Source organism: Barbatula barbatula, assembly GCF_947034865.1.
Source record: "Barbatula barbatula genome assembly, chromosome: 16".
Taxonomy (NCBI): Eukaryota; Metazoa; Chordata; class Actinopteri; order Cypriniformes; family Nemacheilidae; genus Barbatula; species Barbatula barbatula.
Genome location: NC_136779.1, coordinates 10,075,414 through 10,095,785, shown reverse-complemented (window position 1 = coordinate 10,095,785; position 20,372 = coordinate 10,075,414). Strand labels below are relative to the sequence as shown.

General features: G+C 36.8%; 1 protein-coding gene across 1 annotated transcript in view; it reads left to right on the top strand.

The window, feature by feature from the left end:
* Positions 1-20,372, top strand: part of ablim2 (actin binding LIM protein family, member 2) — a 43,832-nt gene that overhangs the window by 3,885 nt on the left and 19,575 nt on the right. Inside the window, 2 exon segments of the mRNA XM_079476039.1 lie at positions 8,393-8,548; positions 18,473-18,656. Coding sequence (XP_079332165.1) covers positions 8,393-8,548; positions 18,473-18,656 — 340 coding nt within the window.

The window sequence follows — 20,372 nt, the reverse complement described above, 5'->3', positions numbered from 1 at the left end:
CGATCTTTTTATGTCACGTGACGTTGCATACAGAAGGTATCTGAGTAAGGCACTCTTGTGTCAGTTAATTTACTCATCAACTATTTGCACGAACCGAATGATCATAAGAAATAATACAATTGATCTAAATATACATGTATATAAAGACTGCCAGGCGGCTAGCTAGTCTGAATCTAAACATTAAGCAAGTAACACGAGGAGAGTAAAAGAATGACTGAAACATCCAAACGGTTTGAACTGTCACAGTATAGTCTTCAAAGTGATGTAAGCTGTTACCTAAAATACCATTGATGTGTAGTATCTTTTGTCTGGAAAGGGAATGTAACAGCAGAGTGTCATGAAGGTCTTCCCATCATTGCTCTCATCCTGCCATGGGACCTAGAAAAGAGCTGAGGCTATTGGAACACATCCAGAATGTAGCATCCTTGTGTTAAACTGATAGGTCAGGTCTGGAGTTATGGCCATCAGTGTTCTAAACTTAGAAGCTGTAAATAAGCAAAGGGAGCTTTTTTCATTATCTTTATGTTTTGATGAACATCAGTGAAACTTCCTAAACAAAATGATTCAACCATCATTCATAGAATGTTATAAATCATGGCTTTATTTCAAATTACATTTAACATTTTAAAGACATTTCGGAGACATCTAACGTTAATTTGACATAGCACTATAACATACTCATCCCTTACAGTACAGTAAATACAGTATATACAGTATATATGTGTCTCATGGTCTTGCATGGCTTTACATGATCCAGTCTGGTTCTCACCCATAACTGTGTGTGTGTTTAAGAGAGCGCTGAGATTGGACACCTGAGCACCACCGCTGTGCTTTAAATGAGTCTCCGGTTACATAGTGAGAGTAGAGAACGTTTATAACATAAATTATTCATTACTTGAATCTTGTGCAGAGTGAGCAGCGTACATATCACAGTGTTATCACTACTCTTTCCCAGCCGCTCTCCAAAGAGAGCTCATCAAAGGCCCACCGAAGAGGATATATCATGAAATATAGGTAATAATGTTCAAGGACTTGGGTGTTAAGATCAGAAATTCAGAGTGAGAATTTGAGCTTTTTGATAGTGGCTGACAGATCACTGAGAAAAAGCGTTTCCGTGTGTGTGTACGCTTTCTTGGACGGTGAAGAGTGCAGGCCAGTATGTGCTGTGTCAGCTCACTTTAGTGTGTTACCTACAGAGCATGAGAGAACATAAGCTCATTCCTAATGTGTGTCTCAATTCAAGTGACATATATAGTAGTTAATAAATACCCTGAAAATATGCTCTATATATTTCTGCACGCAAAGTTGTAAAAGCAGATGTCGGTACATGCAGAGAGGACAAGACCCATAAGGTGTCAAAACTTGAATATTAAATCATCCATATGGACAGCAAAATGAGTTTAGATTAGTCTGGCACATGTTCTCTATCTTTCAGATTCAAACAGAGGAAATTATGCACTGTGTTTTCTTTGAAAGCCAAGCTTGGCTCTCTTTTACTCTCTTCCCATCTCTCACTTCAGAACAATGGCTCTTTCATCATATTTTTTTCCGTTGTTTGCCGGCACATTTTTAGCAGTTGCTTAACAACAAAGTTTAATGGTTGTGACACAAACTGAAACTCGATGCATACAGCAGGGAATATACAGTAGAACATTTGACAAACCGCAGTGAAATACGTATAAGTTGATTATTTATTTGTACTCGCATTCCATGTGAAAGTCTCGTGTTTTTTAAGCATTTTGAGAGAAAAAAAATTATCCACCCTTTTGTAAGTTTAGTTTAATGAGAAAAATGGATCACGCAAAGCCTTCAGATAGGTGCTAGCTGACTGTCCACATGCCTGATCATTATTAAAGACTCATGAAGGTCATGCGAAAGAGAGCGAGAGACAATTATGACATTTTATTGTTCTTTGATTGGACTTCAAAGAGTGATGTGTGCTACTGAGAACCAAAGTGACCTTAATGGGCTTTTCAAGTGAAAATTGGCACTGCTAACCTCTTCAAACCATTATAAATGCATTTATGAAATTGACTGGGTGTGTGAAATGTTCTGCGGCTCATGAATACCTCCTTGACCTGTAATAGGGCCGTTCATATTTCATAACTTTCATTAGAGAATCAGCGCTCAAGTGTGAACGTCTGATGACAACATGTAAATCTCGTAACTGTTTTTACAGATGTTCAAACAACCACAAAGAAAATTGGAAAGTTGAAGAAAACAGTTTAACGAAATCTCAAAACAAGACATTCATGATCTCTTGAACGTTTTTCATTTGACATGCAAAGACCTTTTAATCATTAGTCTTCCTGTAATATGAGCATCATGCAACAATCATGCATTTGATACAGTAACAAATAAAACGAAATATGCTTTTATAAAACAAAACCGTTTTCCAGGACACATTTAAATCAATATAATACATTTTGTACGTTGATGCTCTTTTTCCATATGCATGAATCCGACTATTTCCGAACTGGACTCCGCGATCCTGCCGCGCTCCTCACACAGAGAAAATACGGTGAACGCCCTCGGATATTTGGGCAGGGGTGTCATGTTTTTGATCGAGACTCCTATTTATAATAGACTGTTGCAGTGGCACGAGCGTGAGACATTGAAGCGGGAATCATATGACCCGCTGCCGCTCATTCCTGTAGGATCTCTGACACACGGGCGCGAGCGCGCTGCATCTGTACTGTATTTCTCCGTCGCTCTCAGCGAGAGGAGCTCAACCGTAACATGAATCGGACCCTTCACTGAAACACTATCGGATATCTATTCAGAGAGTTTTCACATCAGTCGACATCTTCAGAACAGACGACAGCGACATTCATTTCGCGATACGATGCCTGGAGAGAAAGGTAACGGGTTAATGTTCGTAGATTTGATTATGACGGCTTTTGTCAGTGGTTACATTGTAATGGTGTAATATGATCAATTTGCAATAGTATTTTCGGTGTTGTTTGAAAATGATCCATGTTTTTGCTACATATTAGTTTATGCCATTTATAGAGAATCTATACGTACCATTGTTACACTGTAACATAGTTTATATTTATAGTGAACTGTGATACTAATCAATAATATAATAATAATCCGCCTAAATATCATGGTTAATACAGTTTTACTATTGTAAAACCACGATTCATTTTCCTAACTTTATGAGGAATCGCAATTGCAACTTGCATATTTGATGTCTGTCATTGTAATTCGTATCTTAAAATAGGATGATTTTGGTGATTTTGCCTTTTGTTAGTTAAGGCACAGAAGCAAACATTATTATGGTTGTTTATCAATTCAACAACAGCCACACTAATATTCTGGCAGAAAGACACACTGTCGCGCACAGGGAGCATACATGCAATCTGTCTGTTTGGACCACAGTATTGACGACGTTTGTGCTTGTGACATATTCTTTTTCCTTGGGTGACGATTAAAAATGTGATATTAGTTTGCAGTTTGCACGGTTGGTCTTGAGGTTAAAAGCATGTGTCAGCTGTTTTAATTGCCATGTTTCTATAAACAATGACATCTGGCTGTAATAGCTAGTTAATTGCTTTTGAATGATGCATGAAGTATACTTTTTAATAAATATCATCCGTTATAAATTACAGTACATTAGGGTTTAATTTATGAGCGTGATGCCGTAGAAATAAAAACAAGGCTGTTGGTAGAATTTGTTTCTTTTATTTAGCCAAAACTAACAGAAACGAATTTTTCAAACAGGCAAGCATCTCCAGACTTTTGCCCTTGTTGTTGACATGTCAGTCAGAAATGTAATATTGTCACCCTGTATGTGAAGTCCCAAAATAAATTATGAGATAATAAGCATTAAAGTTTGATTTCAGTCATTATAGATTTGAGTCTTTGACATGGCTTCAGACAGACAATATAAAATATATCAAAGTTATTTTTCCACAGTGTTCTTTACATTATGATGCTTTTTGGTAGAAAACAGTAAATCACAAAATAAGTCTTTGGCTGAGTTTTCAGAGGCAGGGAGATCACAAATAAGATCGTCTTGCTGTCACACATCCACATGGGTAAACACATCCAATTCATGATATATCTGCTGGAAGTCTCAGTAGCTGCTGAAATGCCTCTCAGCACGGACCGTTCTGCCTTCTCTAATGCAGGACAACAGATGTGACAGAGAAATGAAATACGACATCTAATAGTTTTCTGGCTCTAAGCCGATTTAAACTGTCATGAATGGATTTTTAAAGTTTAATTTCTACTGTGCACAATTGAACGGTGCCTCCGAGGTACATTTGAATGCACACAGAGGATAATGTTGTTTCAAAGTGCAAAACTGGAAGATCAATAAACATAAGTGCGCAGATATAACACGCAGCATTGTGTCTTGTTGTTCAGCTCGCCTTTACACTTCCACCAAGGGTGGCTTAGATTGAGTGCTCTGAATCCATTACTGTACTTCCTGTTTTAGTCCTCCCAGACAGAAGGTTGGTGAAATAGACTTAATTCTGATTGCCCCCGAAATGGGCACTCCATGCTTACGACTGTGTAATTTGCATCAAAATTCTTTAATCGGCCTGCCATGGTTGAGGATCTGCGTGCCCATCATCTTTTCATTGGGCATGATTTTTTCCCTCGCCGTTGTACTGATGATGGATTAACGTGATAGTTCACCCAAGCATGAAAGTTCTGTTATCATTTGCTCACCCTCATGTCATTTCATGACTGTACCTTTGTTTTGATGATCACAGAGAAAGAGTTTTGGAAGAATGTTAACAATTTTCAATTCTGTGACATTATTGACTACCATAGTAGGAAGAAGTAAATGGTACCCCAGAACTGTTTGTGGTCCTATATTCTTCAAAATATCTCATTTTGTGTTCAACAGAACAAGAAAAACCCAAAATATATTGTTATATATATATAATATATCGATGTCACAGAACTGAAAATTTGAGTGAACTTTCCCTTTAACAACTTTAGCTACAATCATTGTTTATTTTTGTGAAAATCTCCAGACAGAAAAAAGTCTTTACGGATCGCTGTGACATTGTTGTAGACATTTCCTGACAGATAATTACAAAGAGCTGCATGCTGGAATGATATAATGTATGTTTTTGGTTCCTCTGGATATTCTTTTACACATTTCCAACTCGACTTGGCTTTTTGAGTAATTACTGTTGTGTTGGTGCAGTGATGGTGTCATTGTTTCTTTGAATTATTATTATTATGTCTCCATGTGAAGGTATCTCCCTACTATTTTAGCTACACCCAAGCATTGGCTTAAAATGAAGCATTTTCGACAACCCAACAGTGTGCTTTCACCATTTTTTGTCTGGCCTACATGAAAACTGCACATGAACCCTACTGAAAACCTTTGGGATGATCGCCAACTGAGTCAGACCTCATCACTAAACACAAGTGTCTGACTTCACTGATGCTCTTGTGACTGAATGGGATGAAACTATATTATATTCCAACATTTAAATCAACCTTATCCTGATACAGCTACACATACAGCTGTGGGTGTGTTGTTAGGGTGCCCACATACTAACATATGGTATGTTGTATTTGAACAGGTTGTTCTAGAATCTTTGTTGCATTCATTTAACTATTTCTCTCGATTTGTTTAACTTTTCTTTCTAAATTTGTTCTCATTCTTGCCCTCTGTATGCTGTTCATTGGCTCTTGCCATCTTTTTGAGAGATGTCAGCAGAACTATCAGTTCACATTGAGGTCAAATAGAAGGATTGACTTGTATGCTTCAGTTAAGGTGTAGTGAACAGTAGATGAATGCACACAGGTGCAAATGCAAACGTCACCGTTTTGTGTACAGGGAATGACAAACAGCTTTGATATGCACCCCTGTGTGATATTCGAGACACCAGGGGTCTTATAACTAACTTATAACTAACAGAACTTGCTTGGTTTGAATGTTTAAGCATTAATGAGAATTCCTATATGACAATTTCACCCCAATATCTGCTTAATTGCAAAAACGTGGAATTTCAAATGATGTGGTCAAATGAAGGTATTTGGGGTTGAAATCCGAGATGCTTTAACACACAGACATGTCAAGCATTCACATGGACCTCAAGCAGAATGTAGCAGGGCATGATGGAATCCCCACGGGATGCTCTATTTATGGCAAACCGTCATTCATTTAAAGATGAATGATACTGTCTCTACAAACGCAAAAGGTAGTGTGTGTGTGTATGTTTAGGGACTGTTAGAACAAACCCCTCCCTTCCATTGACCTTTAGTTAGTCCGAATCGTAGGGGATCTGTTGATAAATGACGTGGACATCTAAAGCATGAACCAAACAGGTTAAGAGAGTGATAGGGAACTTACTACTACAGTACGGCTTCATTATTTATTCCTCCATTTCCTAACCACAGATCTTTGGCTCATGATTAAAAGATGAAGTGGATTGTTTTTATTTCGTATTTTATGCGAGACTCAGTGATTCAACCTTTGTTTGAAGCTTATCGGAAAGATTGTGATTAGGCCTATAAAATTACATAAACTATAATCATAAACCTAAGAAAATTATTTGTTTGAACAGGCAAGCAATGCCTGCTTGTCCATCTGTTAAAATGTCATCAAATAAAATACCAAAATATCTTACCAAGTAAGAAAAGCATCATAGATGAGTCTACTGGTCTTGTCACCGTTGGTCTGTCTTTGTTTTTGCTTATAGAAACTGATAACAGTACTGCAGTGTTGTCTTATAGTGAACCTGGATCTCTTTGAGGTTTGATGGCCCTTCAAGCATTCTTTTCTTTACACTGCCAAACACCTTTAGAGCACCTATCAAGCTTTCCTCAAACTATCTGAAGGCAGTGGGTTACATTCACTGTACTGTTTATGAAAATACTAGTCTCACATGACTGTAACCTCATAGCATAATCATGTGGGCAATTCCATGCAAATGTCGACCTTAATATGTTAAGATGTTTTTACCAAAGGTTTTCACAACACTTATAACTCAGATTTCAATATTTGGTGGTTTAAATACCCACGTGAAGTCTTTATTAAAGTTTCCAAATAGTTGTTCATAGTCAGGTAATTGAATTGTAACATTCATAGTGGAACTGTCATCCATAACAGTCCATATTCCTCATATTCCTCCTTTATTATTTTAATGAAAATTACTATTGAACTATTTGTGGTCTGTGAAGAGGCATCCTTTCTCCATTTGTTGGTTTATACATTTTAATTCACAGAAATCCTACAATGTTGTTCCACAAAAAGGTGTGTCCTTTTTTGTCACCTCCATAACTCATTAATGTTTCTCTCTTTTAAGATAGAAAATGTGTGCATAGATAGATTGATATTTTTCGTATGTCTGGATTCTATCATCAGGGGTTTAATAAAATAAATACTTATAATTCAATATATTGGTAAAAAAACATTCTCAGAGAACTTAGAATTTTAGATTAAGTTTTGCCTGAAAACATCACATCCATAACGCTGGAATTGTCCATCTGCTAAATGTTTTACCTCATCTGAACTAAGCTGTGGAAGCAGCCTGTCTCCACATTGATTTACTGCCTTTAGAGTGGCGACGGCCATTGTGTGTTTTTTAAGGTTGGATTATAGTGCAGGTTTCGAACAACTCTGCCAGATAGAGGAGGAAATAGTTTTAGCTTCAAAGGAGCCTTAAACATTCCCTGCATGCTTTTCTAGAACTACCAAGTTCTCTCAACGGGCCTATAAAAACATGTCGGTGTTGTGTGTGTTTACAGAGAGAGTGTAGCACATTTGCGTCAATTGTTTATGTGTAATGCTGGATGAATGGAACAGGACAGGTTAGCATCATCTGTATCTTCTGCTGTTCTGTTGTGGATCTTGACAGTTTAAATGACCAAGCGAGAACAAGCGAAAACGTATTTCTCTATGTGGTTGCACTTAATACCATGAACTATTAACATCGTATACACCTGTTGTGTAAATCAAACTTCATAATGGAATGTCCAACAGAAACCAGTTTTACCCTCCCTTTTAAAACGTGAAGTTGCAGGTTTTTCTCAAGCTGTGTCTTGGGCTGTATTATGAAAAGTTTGCATGCCTTTGTAATGGAGTAGGTGTGAAGGCTGGCTACAACAGCCGCAAACGACGGATTAAAGATATGACAAAAGAGACTTCTGGCGTCATTCACGTCTTTTGTGAACATCCTGTGAGGATCGTGCGAACAGCGTTGTTGTTCTCAGTAGTTAAAAGGGTGAAAGTTCAAATTTGAAATTAGAAGTGACATGTTTTGCTTAGAACACTTAGACTTGTAATATATGATGTAGTTATAACCTTACCCATTTAGAGATTTCACAGTTTTAATATAATGTATATATACAGTATATGTGTGTGTGCGAATTCCTCTGTATGAATCTGACACCTTCTCTCTCTCTCTCTCCACAGCGTTTCACCAGCAGGCTGTTCAGAGTCCCCTTGACCAGCAGAAGGTCACACGGCAGAGCGGCCCCACCCCATGTCAGAACTGTGGCAAACCGTGCAAAGGCGAAGTCCTCCGAGTGCAGAACAAACACTTCCACATCAAGTGCTTTGTTTGCAAAGGTAACGCATCAAGACCAGTCCATTCATCTGCATTCATATTGTGTTTGCTGACACTTTTATAATTCATTTTACGGCTGGAATCTTGAACAAAGGTGATGACAATGTCAAATCTCAGGAGAGTAAACACTAGGACTGTATTGTCAGGCACAGCACTGGTGTCAGACTAATAAACCCAATCATTTGTTGTGGTCGTGAAGGGTGGGGTGCAAATTCTTACCGCATAACAACATATAAGTGACTGTTTTATCGGTTTGCTATGTGATTTCAACAAGTTAGCTAAAGTTAATGACAAGGAGGGGACGGCTGGTTCCTGTTTTGTCTGTAAGTGTGTTAATGTGTTTGTTTGGTTGTGTGTAACTCCCACCGGCTGATTTCAGCTTGATAGTGTTGTAAAGACAGACAGCAGTTGCTAGGTGACCTCTGGGTTCAGACAATATGAGCTTCTTAATTTATTCTTGACACAGAGCCAGTCAGTGTGTTTTCTACGTCGAATGACTTCTAACTCTTATTGTCCGTATTTACGTCACGGTTTAGGGCGATTTTAGTAAGGATTTTGGATTTAATGCAGACTTGTTAAGGCTAGAACAGAGGGTTCTGGAACACCTTCATTTTGTTAATGTGGCTGTGTATTTTTGTAGTTTCAGGTTGTTTGTTGTCATGTTATGTTTTGAAATGTATGTATCAGAGGGCGATTTAAGATAAATCCAACTTTCCAGAAAGGAAAAGTTTTAAAAGTGATCAAACTTGTGTTCTTTTTTTACTCACCCAGATGACGTTCAACATGTGAGTCGAAGTGCTCTTGTGAATGCACACCATAGACTGACAAGACAGAGGAGAATATATCGATTAAAGTCGCTATTTTGGTTTGTTTTTCACACATTAAGTATTGTCGTCGCTTCAAAAAAATTCAATTGAGCCACTATGAGCAGATGGACCAATTTAATGATGTCTTTAGTACTTTTATGGACCTTGACAACAACTATAACCATGATGTCTATGAGGAGGCTTGGAAATCTCTTGCATGTCACCTAAAATATCTTTATTTGTGTTCCGAAGACACTGGGAGGTCTTAACACATGTTTAACGTCATGTGGGTGATTAAAAATAACACAATTTTGATTTTGAGATTAACTTTCCTTTCATTTAAAATTATTTTGTGTGATCTTAGGATCTTATATTAGTGAAAGATAAAGATATATGACGGGGTAAATGCAGAGTAAAGTAGACTCTGTCATATATATTTACAATATTTAAAGATTAGCTTGAAGTAAGGCAGCTTACTTGGGGACATCGATGTGGGAACATGGTTTTCGGCAGGCACCTAACAAGTTCTTCTATAGCGTTACATATTATTAAAGTCCCACTCATCTTAAACAATAGCATATAAATAGCATATGAAGAGTTCATTAGCAAAAACTGAACTCTGTTTTTAAGGATGATTTTTGTTGTGCATTCCAAGTAATATCAATCGAACTGCTGTTGGTTTTTTTTGTTTAAGTAATAATAACAAAAAATGAATTAGTCCATTACACTTGTTCGCGTCAGCTAATGTAGTCTATTTAAGAACATAGATACAAACATGGGCAGTTCCAGCTTTGCTGAAGCCAGTTTCTCAATGCACATGTGAGCTGCATGTTAACTGAGTGCATGTTAGCAGCACGTTATTTTTTTCCATCGCCGATGTAAACAGGTTAGAGAGCATTTACAACGCATTGCAGGAGCAGAGCTGAAACAGCAACAGTCTGTGGGTCAACCTATATGGCTCAAACTCATTTTACACCAAAGAATCTGTGTCTATAAATATACTGCATTGTTTTAGAATCACGCATACATGAAAAAATGGAGCTTGAGTGCTTTGCAATGTCAGTACAGGTTTAATGTGATCTGTATTATGGATTTCTCATGAGTCACACTAAAAACTTCTACGGTGCTGTCTTAGGCGGTCTGGTGCACTCATATACCGCATTACTGCGCTGACAAAAACAAATGAATGCACATTTCAAGACATCTATATTTCCTCAAAATCTTCTTAGTTTGATTGCAATACATGATTGGAATGTCAAGCACACAATGGGGTGATCTCAGAAAATGCTGATTTAATTGGACTGTAATGTTATATTCGTAACAGGGCTAAACAGGGCATGTCTGCTATTTCTGAAATTTCCTACTAGCTGTTACGGATGATATGACTTGTATGATAAAATCACATTTCTTAGAAAATATAGATTGAAGTATTGAACTACTTACATCATGTAGAGTTCTTTGTGGATTTTTTTATAACGTATAACACATGGTCAATCTTTCTCACTTACATCCTACTGGAATTATATGGGGCCTCTTAAACCGTTGGGGCACCTAAAATTGTTCCAAGATATATTTGATAAAATTATACAAATGTTGAGATTAGAAGAACATAACACAACAGGCTTGCAGTTTAGTCACATTCTAAAGCTGTACTAACATAAATAATTAGCTTTATAATGCCCAATTATTGGAGGAACATTGTGCGAGTGTGTCTGTGTGTGTTTTTACAGGAAGTGTGGATGTGTCTTTCCATCCCTCAGTGTGCCGTCACACCCCCTTCAACTCATTTGTTATGTAAAACATCAAACAAACCAGATGATATTGCTTCAGTCAAAGATGTTTTGGAGCCTTCGTATGGAGGTCTGGAGAAAGGCAGGGACTCGTGGGGAACAGAACCGCCTGTATTTGTTGCCTGCACACCATGACAACATTGTGATAATATTTAAAATAGTGGGGAGATCATTTCTCCATGAAGTCTGGTCTGAGCACGCCCAAAACCTGTTCCAAATATGTGAGACTAGGATAAAACATTCTAATAAATCACTTACTGAAAATATGCTTTAAAAAAATGCAGAGCTTCTGCTATATTTTTGACATTGACCATGGTAATTCCTTTGTACCTCGTTCCAATGAAGCCCATATGGTGATTTGTAGACAAACATTATCAAATTATGTTGAAACAACACATTGCCAATGTTTTTTTTCTTCAGTTAAACGTTTTATATAAGTTGCTAATAATGCAACAGTCATGATACTTTAAACTAACTTAATTCAATTAATTCAGTTGGTTTTGTTGCTCTCATGGTATGCCCCAAGTACCTGTTGTTATCATCAACCAGGGGCGTAATTTCCACTGGGTATAGAGGGAACATGTCCAACTCACTTTTCAAAATCCTGTTTTTTAGTGTTTATGACAAGGCTTGACAGAAACGTTAATCTTGAGGATTTACAGAATAGTATCGCACACTTAAAATATCCACAGAGTCTTTAGTTTGATCACATTTATAAGAGACAGATACAGCTGTACGATTATTACCAAAAACATGTGACGCGTGTGGGGGGAGGGGGCGGAACTAAACCACGTGTTTCACTTACCGCGTGCGGTTCAAGTCCAGAGTCGTTTAGTGCTTGGACCGCCGCTCCATCTATCGGTTTCAAACGGTCTCCAAATCCAGCGTTATATCCACCGCTTATATAGCATTCATCAACCAAATGCAGCAAACAAACAACACAGCTCAACTTCGCAAACATAGTGCTCTCTCTCTCCTGCACACAAGTGAAAGTGACATGTGCGCATGCTCCTTCTCCCGCTCTCCATGGTTGATGCGTGGGCGTGCCGCGAGCTTTTCCGGGACAATTGTCCAATAAGAGACTAAGAAAAGTTGTTACGTTACGATTTTTCATTTTCGAAAAAAACTTTCGAAAACCTGTACAAACACTGGGGGAGTGTATCGAGCACAGAAATACTACATAAACATCGTCTTTTGACAAGTTGACCATGTTAAGCATGAGAAGACATCATGTTTAACACTGTAAAGAAATCAGAATGCATGACACACCGTTGCACTACCCCTTTAAAATCTAAAGAGTATACTTTCACAGGATATTCTTTACATTATGCTGGTTGCCCTGCTGAAAAAATAATAGAAGGCTAATGCTAAATGTAACTTGTAACTGGGTAAGTTAAACAGTGATTAAAAAAACAGCAAATCCCCCCAGCTGCCAATCTTGCTTGCAATAAATCTTTCAGAATGCCATAGATTATATATAGAGGCATACTCTATGCATTCGTGAGTGTAGTCTGTGGTGGTGCTCATTGGTTGCCGATCTGGGACGGGTGAGTAGGCTGGAGATCAGAGTATACTCACTACAAAAAACTAGACTTCACCACTGTGTTAAACCTTGTTAAGCATTTTAGAAAGTCATCCGGCTCGTCTACTTACAACCACAGGTTCAGGTTTACAAGCCATGTTTTCCTCAGTTTCTCAGTCAATATTCTCATTTGTTTCTACAATAGCCCTAAACTGACAAACTGCTCTACAGAGCATGTTTTTTATAATGACATTATCTTCTTCGTCAAAGAACCGAAAACTCTTAGTTCTGTGCAGCCACTGTAGTGCTTTGAAAGGGAGGGATGGAGTGGAGTGCAATTCACAACCTCGCCACTAGATGCCTCTAAAATCTCCATATTGCTCCTTTAAAGACAACTTAATGGACTTTTGGTACATAACTGAACTGTCACCTGAATCTTGCATCGTATAAATATATCCATTTGATTGGTCAAACTGAATAGCGGTAAAGCTTTGCATATCAAATATCAGTTATTTGAAGACCTAAAACATACATGTTCTGCTTGTGTGCTCCCCCCTCCTAAAATATGTGGCCTACACCCTGCTGAAAACACTCTACACAGCTGTCTTTTGTTTGCCTGAATCCCTTAGTGATATTTTGATTATTCAACACGCAGAAACACATCCGCAAACTATCCACATGCACACAGCACACTCTTGAATTTGGAAACCTCATCTGGAGGAAACGATGAGATTATCTACTTTAAATTCTAAGAAAGAGTTTCTGAATTTCTTTGAAGAGTAAAACTATATTTTTTTTAAGCACTTATAAAAGCAGCCTGGTCCAGAGCTCATCTGCCATGCATGTGAATCACAAGCAACCTTAGTGTACATATAAAGGCTTATATATACGTACACTACATTTAATGTTAATTTAACCTCTGGATCTGTTCCACAATTGTGAAATGATCTACCCGCTGCTACAAGATTAGCAGATTTTGTAACCATCTTTAAGAATCGGCTGAAAACACATCTCTTCCGTCAGCACCTGGCCGATTATTTCTGACTTCTATCTCATCTCAACTCTTTCTATCCTTAAACCTTTTTTTAACTTTAGCTTTGTATTCTGTGGTAGGCTTTATGAGACCAGTTTTACTGCATTTAGGCTTTTTATTGTCCTTACAGTATATTGTTCCAATTGCTTTATTGTTTGTAAGTCGCTTAGGACAAAAGCGTCTGCTAAATGACTTAATGTAAATGATCACGTGTATTTGTATGTTTATATGTCATAAGACTTTTCTAAGAGGTGATATCAGAAAGTAATGTTGTAGTGTAGTATACATTGTATACTATTAAAATACTGCTAATACACTGCTTGTACCATATGTGTGCATGTCAGTGCATATCATTAGGACATATATTATACTCTTTAAAGTTTGGGTTCATTTACTTATCCTTTTTTAATATTTTGTCCACATTTTAGAATAATAGAATACATAAAAACATAATAATTTAGTTACTACAAAATTACACTTTTATTGACTCAATGACTAATATAAAGTTACTACAAAAAGACATATTAGACAGATGTATGCTTTATTTTTGCATATATTATCCATATTATTCACGTATTTGTTATTGGCACTTTGGCACATTTTGTATTTGGCAAGGAAACCTTTGCTTATAGGCCAAAATATGCAAAGACCTGCTTACATATAGCAGTGTAAGTATATATACAGCTAGTATATAAACAAGTATAAACAAGCATGTAATTTACTTATTTCGTTTCAGTAGTTTTCAGTTTTTACCCTCAAGTATATATTTCACAGTTAAATTAAATCATGCCGGCCGCATCTGAATGACACGCAAACAATAAATTGTTTCCAACTGAAGTACAAAGCACAATGTGTTTATGTGCAGAAAGCCATGTTAAGTGTTCAGAGTTTCCCTCTGTAGTTTTACTTTTGACCTCATAAAGAACCCTGCAGTATAAATGGCCAGATTTAATAAATGACACACTTTATTTAGTTCCCATTTTCTCGTACCCATAGGGGAAATATATCCATTATGTTCCACTAATAACTAACTGTCCCACTAATAGTACATTGAGAATTTTTGTCTTTCAAAATGTACTGTATGTAATTAAATGACAGTCTTCGATTTCTCCCATTTTTATAACATGTGTTCTTGGCTATGCTGGTGCCACGGCACAACCTTAAATGTCTGACAATACACACTCTCAATCACCTGTCTTCTGTTCCACACACACAGATAATAAATGGGTATTGTTTTTTAATCTTTCACAGCCTAAAGCTGATCTTAAGCGCAAATTTTACATAACATATTGTATAAAAATAATACAGACATAGACAGAGAAGGATCATATGAGGGTTAAACAAATAATCTATGTAACAACACTAACATATATAGACAAAGATCCACCCAATCAGCATCCAATATGGAAAGTATGCATTTTATAATAACTCATAAAGTGTGATGAGCTGTTGTCTAACTACACACATCCTTGTAACTCTGTTTTAGCTTATGACTAAAGTGGTCTATAGGTTTTTCTTGTGAAGTTTGTGGGTGTCGGTTTGCTTTTTTTTGCAATTTCTCAGTTTATATTCACTGCCCAGTCCTGTTTGGCCAGTAGCCCAGACCTTTCATGTACTGTGTTTTGGAATGGATATTCCTTGTGCTTGAATCCCTGTGCCATGTAGATAGCCATGTTGTTACATGTCTGTCTTCCTTTTATTACATTACTACACACTATGATTATGAATGAGTTAATGAGTCAGTGTGTTTTCCCACAGTCATAAGAGACAGAACTGTGTGTGCTGTAGGCAATTGAAGGACCAGGACTATCAAGGTGAATGTCACAGCTGGGTGTTACATGTGATCCCGATGGAGGTGATGACGATGCAGGTGTTTTTCTGTTCATCAGGCAATAGATGAGAGGTTCATTGTCTCAGTATTACTCAGAGAAGAAGAAAAGGCATGACTTAAGGCACAAAAACACCCAAACAAACAAACAGTACACAATTAATTTGTACAATATTATCAACATATTTACAACATGGCTTTTTTATCATCATTATTTATTTTTTTTATTTTATTTTTATGAAATGCTCTCTTTCATATCTATAAATGTGTAAACCAATGTGCAAATTTTATGTGACATGATCAGGATCAGAGTTTATTTGTTGTAAAATGATGTTTTCGAGAGAGATAAACATCATAGGATACAGTGCTAATTATGTTTGATTATAGAAAGGAAACTGTTAATCTGGCATCAAGATTATTATTTTTATTATTATTTATAAATAACATTATGATATTTATCAATATATTATGATAAGAAAAATAATAAGGGCATTCAAGTATATTGTCCTTCCAAAACCTTGGATGTCTAAACATGCTTTTTCAGAAAATGAGAAAATAAAACATTGTATTTTTTAAATGATTAAATACTTTGTTGTCAAAGTTGACAAGCACTTTCTAATACTCTTTATTGTTAGATTTTTCCAAAACCCAGTGACAAACATAAATGATGACTAATAATAATGATTTATAAAAAAATCCATGAAATAAGAAGATACAAGGTTTCAGAAGGACAGCAGCAATATTTTATAACAGAAATTGGCCAAGAATGTGTCAAGAAATGACTTTAGACCGCCACCTGCAAGCCTCATTGGAACATGTTTTATAATCTTGCACTGAAATGTAAGAGCATGTTTAGATGTGCTTCTTGTATTGCTACCCAAGTTTAGGTTTCAGAGATAAGACCATCCATCCAGTCGATCTGATTTCAAGTACAACATCACTCCACTGACCCTCCCAATTTGGCTTGTTTACTACATCTCTGTACACCATCCTTTTCCCATGTTTTATTGCTGTTAAGCGATGCTTGTATAATTTTTTACGATATCAAAATCATATTCACAGTCAAGTTTTGTGTTTAATCACACACACCTTACTTTTGAACCCCCCTTCAGTAGGTTTGACATGGAGCTACCAAAGTGAAAGCTAAAATGTTGAGGTTTTATTCCCAGGGTGCTGATAGTGTGTCCCTTAGGAGCACCTAACCCAATGTTGCTCAGAACAGACACTTCCTGTAATTGTTATAGAGCGTGTTGTTTTGGATAAAAAACATCCCTTGAATAACAAAATTGAGAATCATTATGACTTGTTGGGATCCTAGCTTTCTATAGGCTGATGGTTAGAGCTCAGCATGTATGTGATGAGTGGCATCATTGGAATCATTCCTTACCCCTCTTTCTAGGTGTTGTTTACAATCTACAGCTAAACTAAATATACCATACCACGCCAGCATAGATGACTTCTTATCACTGGGGTTTTTGTCACATTATTTGGTGCAGTTATAAGTATGTCGGTTAGCGAATTTTGGATTGTCGTTTAGGATAAAAGTCTCTGTGAAATGTATAAGGTGAATGTTTCATCTCTAGTTAAGGTAAAGTGTGCTAATCATATTTGCTAGAAGCATCTCTTGCAACTGACTATAATCATTTAACACACCAACCAATCGCACCTCAGCAGCCATGGAAAAATGTCTGCCATTTCCCAAAACAACATTCCTATGTTATTGTTTTACTATGCGCTGTGAACATTGCATTACAATCAATTGTGTGTGCGTACGTGGTTGTATTTGTCTCAGACTTGAGACTTGGGTAAAAATCTCTCTTGCTGTGTATCTTAGTGTTTTCCTAGAACATGCTCTTATCTGCAGTATTACATTTTATCGTCTCAGCTCTGAATAAAAAATAAAAGCATGGGAGAGAAGGACATTCCACAGTTTATCCTTTACCTCAGAGAAGGTGGAAAATGGATCGGAGGATGATGTCATCGGAGCATTTCTGTGTGTGCATTGTCTTCTTGCGTGGTTCCTGTTTAAATGGAAAAGGGCTGTGAGAACAGGAAGGAGGGAGGAACATTTGTGCAAGTTTCATTTTTGTGTTAATCAGTTCACTCATGCCCCTTCCCATCTCCGTCCTCTATGCTCTTGATGAAGTCATGGTGTGGCGATAATGATTGGACACACACAAGAATCTCTCACTAACAAATACACACACCAAAACTGTGTGTTAAATGTGATTTGACTACTGTTTTGTGGTTGTCATTATCTGTTTTTACTGAAAATAACTGTCTTATTTGAGGATTATTCACTTGATCAGCTGACTCACAGTACAGTTACCACACACTGAAGCACCATGAACCTAACCTGAATTACTGAATTTTGAGATATGTTAAACATACCACCATGGAAAAAAATGTATAGACTATTTAATTTTCAATTCAGTTTTTCTGAATTTACTATTTCTGGGTATGTGTTTTGGTAAAATTATGATATTTGTTTTATTTTGTAAACAACTAACAATATTTTTCCCAAATCTCAAATAAAACTGTTGTTTCTATTTGCATTTATACGCAGAAACTTAAAACATAACAGAAGAAATAACAGAACAGTGTTTTTTCAGACCTCAAATAATGCAAAGAAAGCAGGTTCATACACCTTTTTAATGTACTTAAGAAATGTTTAAAATGTTATTTTTTATGTGATAACCTCGATTTTTAGAACAGTTTTTATGTGGCTGGTCATGCTGTCAGTCTTTCACGTTGAAATTCAACAGACACTGGATGAGAATATACATTATACATCTCGAAATGCTGTTTAAATTCAAATGGGGAATTGCTTCTTTTTTACACAGCTGTATATATTAAATCATTTTAGTGAATGTTGTCATTGGATGTTTCTGGCTTGATAAAAGTTTATTGCCAATGACGCTGTAACTCTTCTTTTTTTTCTCTGCAGTTTGTGGTTGTGACTTGGCTCAGGGAGGCTTTTTCGTGCGACAGGGCGAGTATATCTGCACTTTGGATTATCAGCGTCTCTATGGGACCCGCTGCTTCAGTTGCGAAGACTTTATTGAAGGGGAAGTTGTATCCGCCCTGGGCAAGACTTACCACCCTCGTTGCTTTGTCTGTGCCGCCTGCAAGTAAGACAAACACATTTGATTCTTTGGAATATGAAAAGTATGACAACAGTGACCAGACTTATTATTAGCTTTCAATACATTTGTAGGTATATTTAAGGCATTTGTGCACTTAAAAGTGATATAATAGAATGAAGATCAGTCCATATCTGAGATAAAGACTGTAGTTAGCCAAGAAAAGTCTGTGTGTGCATTCATGATAGCTTGTGTGGCAGCATACCCTTTTGCACTACTTCAAAATCCTCTGCCTCAGAATGTGTGAGTGAGTTTTATGGGGAAGTCTTGTTCCTCTGGCAGAGCAAGGAAAGGAGACCCATCAACTCTTAGTAAGAATGTTAAGTGTACGTTCTGCTCCCAGGCCACTTATTTTCAGAGTGGTGTAGGGTGACCCTTAGTCTCTGAATGGATGCTGTGTGTGTGTGCATGTGACATGTTGCTCACCATGAGGCACTCCTATATTTCCATAGCGATGCCCGTGTTTTTTTGCACATGGTGTACCCGATCTGATCTCTTGGGTGCCACTGGATCTTAGATCACATCGTAAATATCTCACTAGTAGTTATTCAGGTTGACTCTATCCAGTTTCTCCTATTACATTTTATAAATGACGAGACAGTCGCTAGACATTTTGGCACAAAAATCTGCTTCTTTTTCACTTACCACCTTAAATCCAGTTTAACCAGGTGCTTAAATGCTTTTGTTTTGTTGTGTTTTCAGTGCAAACACGCATGCTGTGTTATTTAGACTTATTGCAGTATTTACAATAAGATCTGCGTTTGTATGAGTTTAAACACAGAATGCATTCAGTACGTACTTGTTGCAAATCTCACAGTCTCTCTGGCGCTATGACTGAATTCACACTTCATAGACTGCATGCCTTTTAACTGACACAGTGGGTCATATTTTGATCAGCTAAATTAGTCCAAGTATGCCAGGACTTTGTGTGATGACCCAGGTCTATTGGAGGGTGAGACCACAACATAAACTGGAACACAGTCAAAAATGATCTGCTTAATTTTTTTATGTTTAGGACCACAGTATAAACACAACTTCAGAAGTAAGCTATGGTGAAAAGAACGAACAACATCTTCATTTAAGCATTATCAAACAAAAATGAATGATGTTATATTTCGCTGCCTTCCTTCTGAAACTTGTATCTCCATATTTCACAATTTTTTTGCAATGAATCATTATTATTGGTCTCCCTTTATGTTTGTCACAGGGTTTTGTAAATATCTGACTGTTAAAAGTATTAAAAAGTGCTTGTCAACTTTGACAACACAGTATTTAATCATTAAAGATTGCAGTGTTTTCTTTTTCATTTCCTGAAAAAAGTACATTTGGACATCCGAGGTTTCGGAAGAGATGATTTAAAATGTTTGCAGTTAGCATTATATGTTTACTTTAGCCTATATTAATGGTTCAATAGTCATAACATTTTAAACAGTGTAAAATAGATATGAACTTTTGCACTGCTTTAAGGTTGCCAAATGTAAGCAAATTTGTGAAGTTGAAAGAATGTTTTGTACAGAAGGTCAAATTCCTTTTTTACCAATGAAGCACGTCGGTTCATTTTAGAATTAGATATATGCTTTATATTCAAAGTTGTTTAACTTTAATACTTCAACAGTTATGATAAGAATAAAATTTGTTTAAATTTGTTTATGAGTTTAAAAATGAAAAAACTTTTGCCGGTGGTCTTAGGAGTTTGGATCCAGC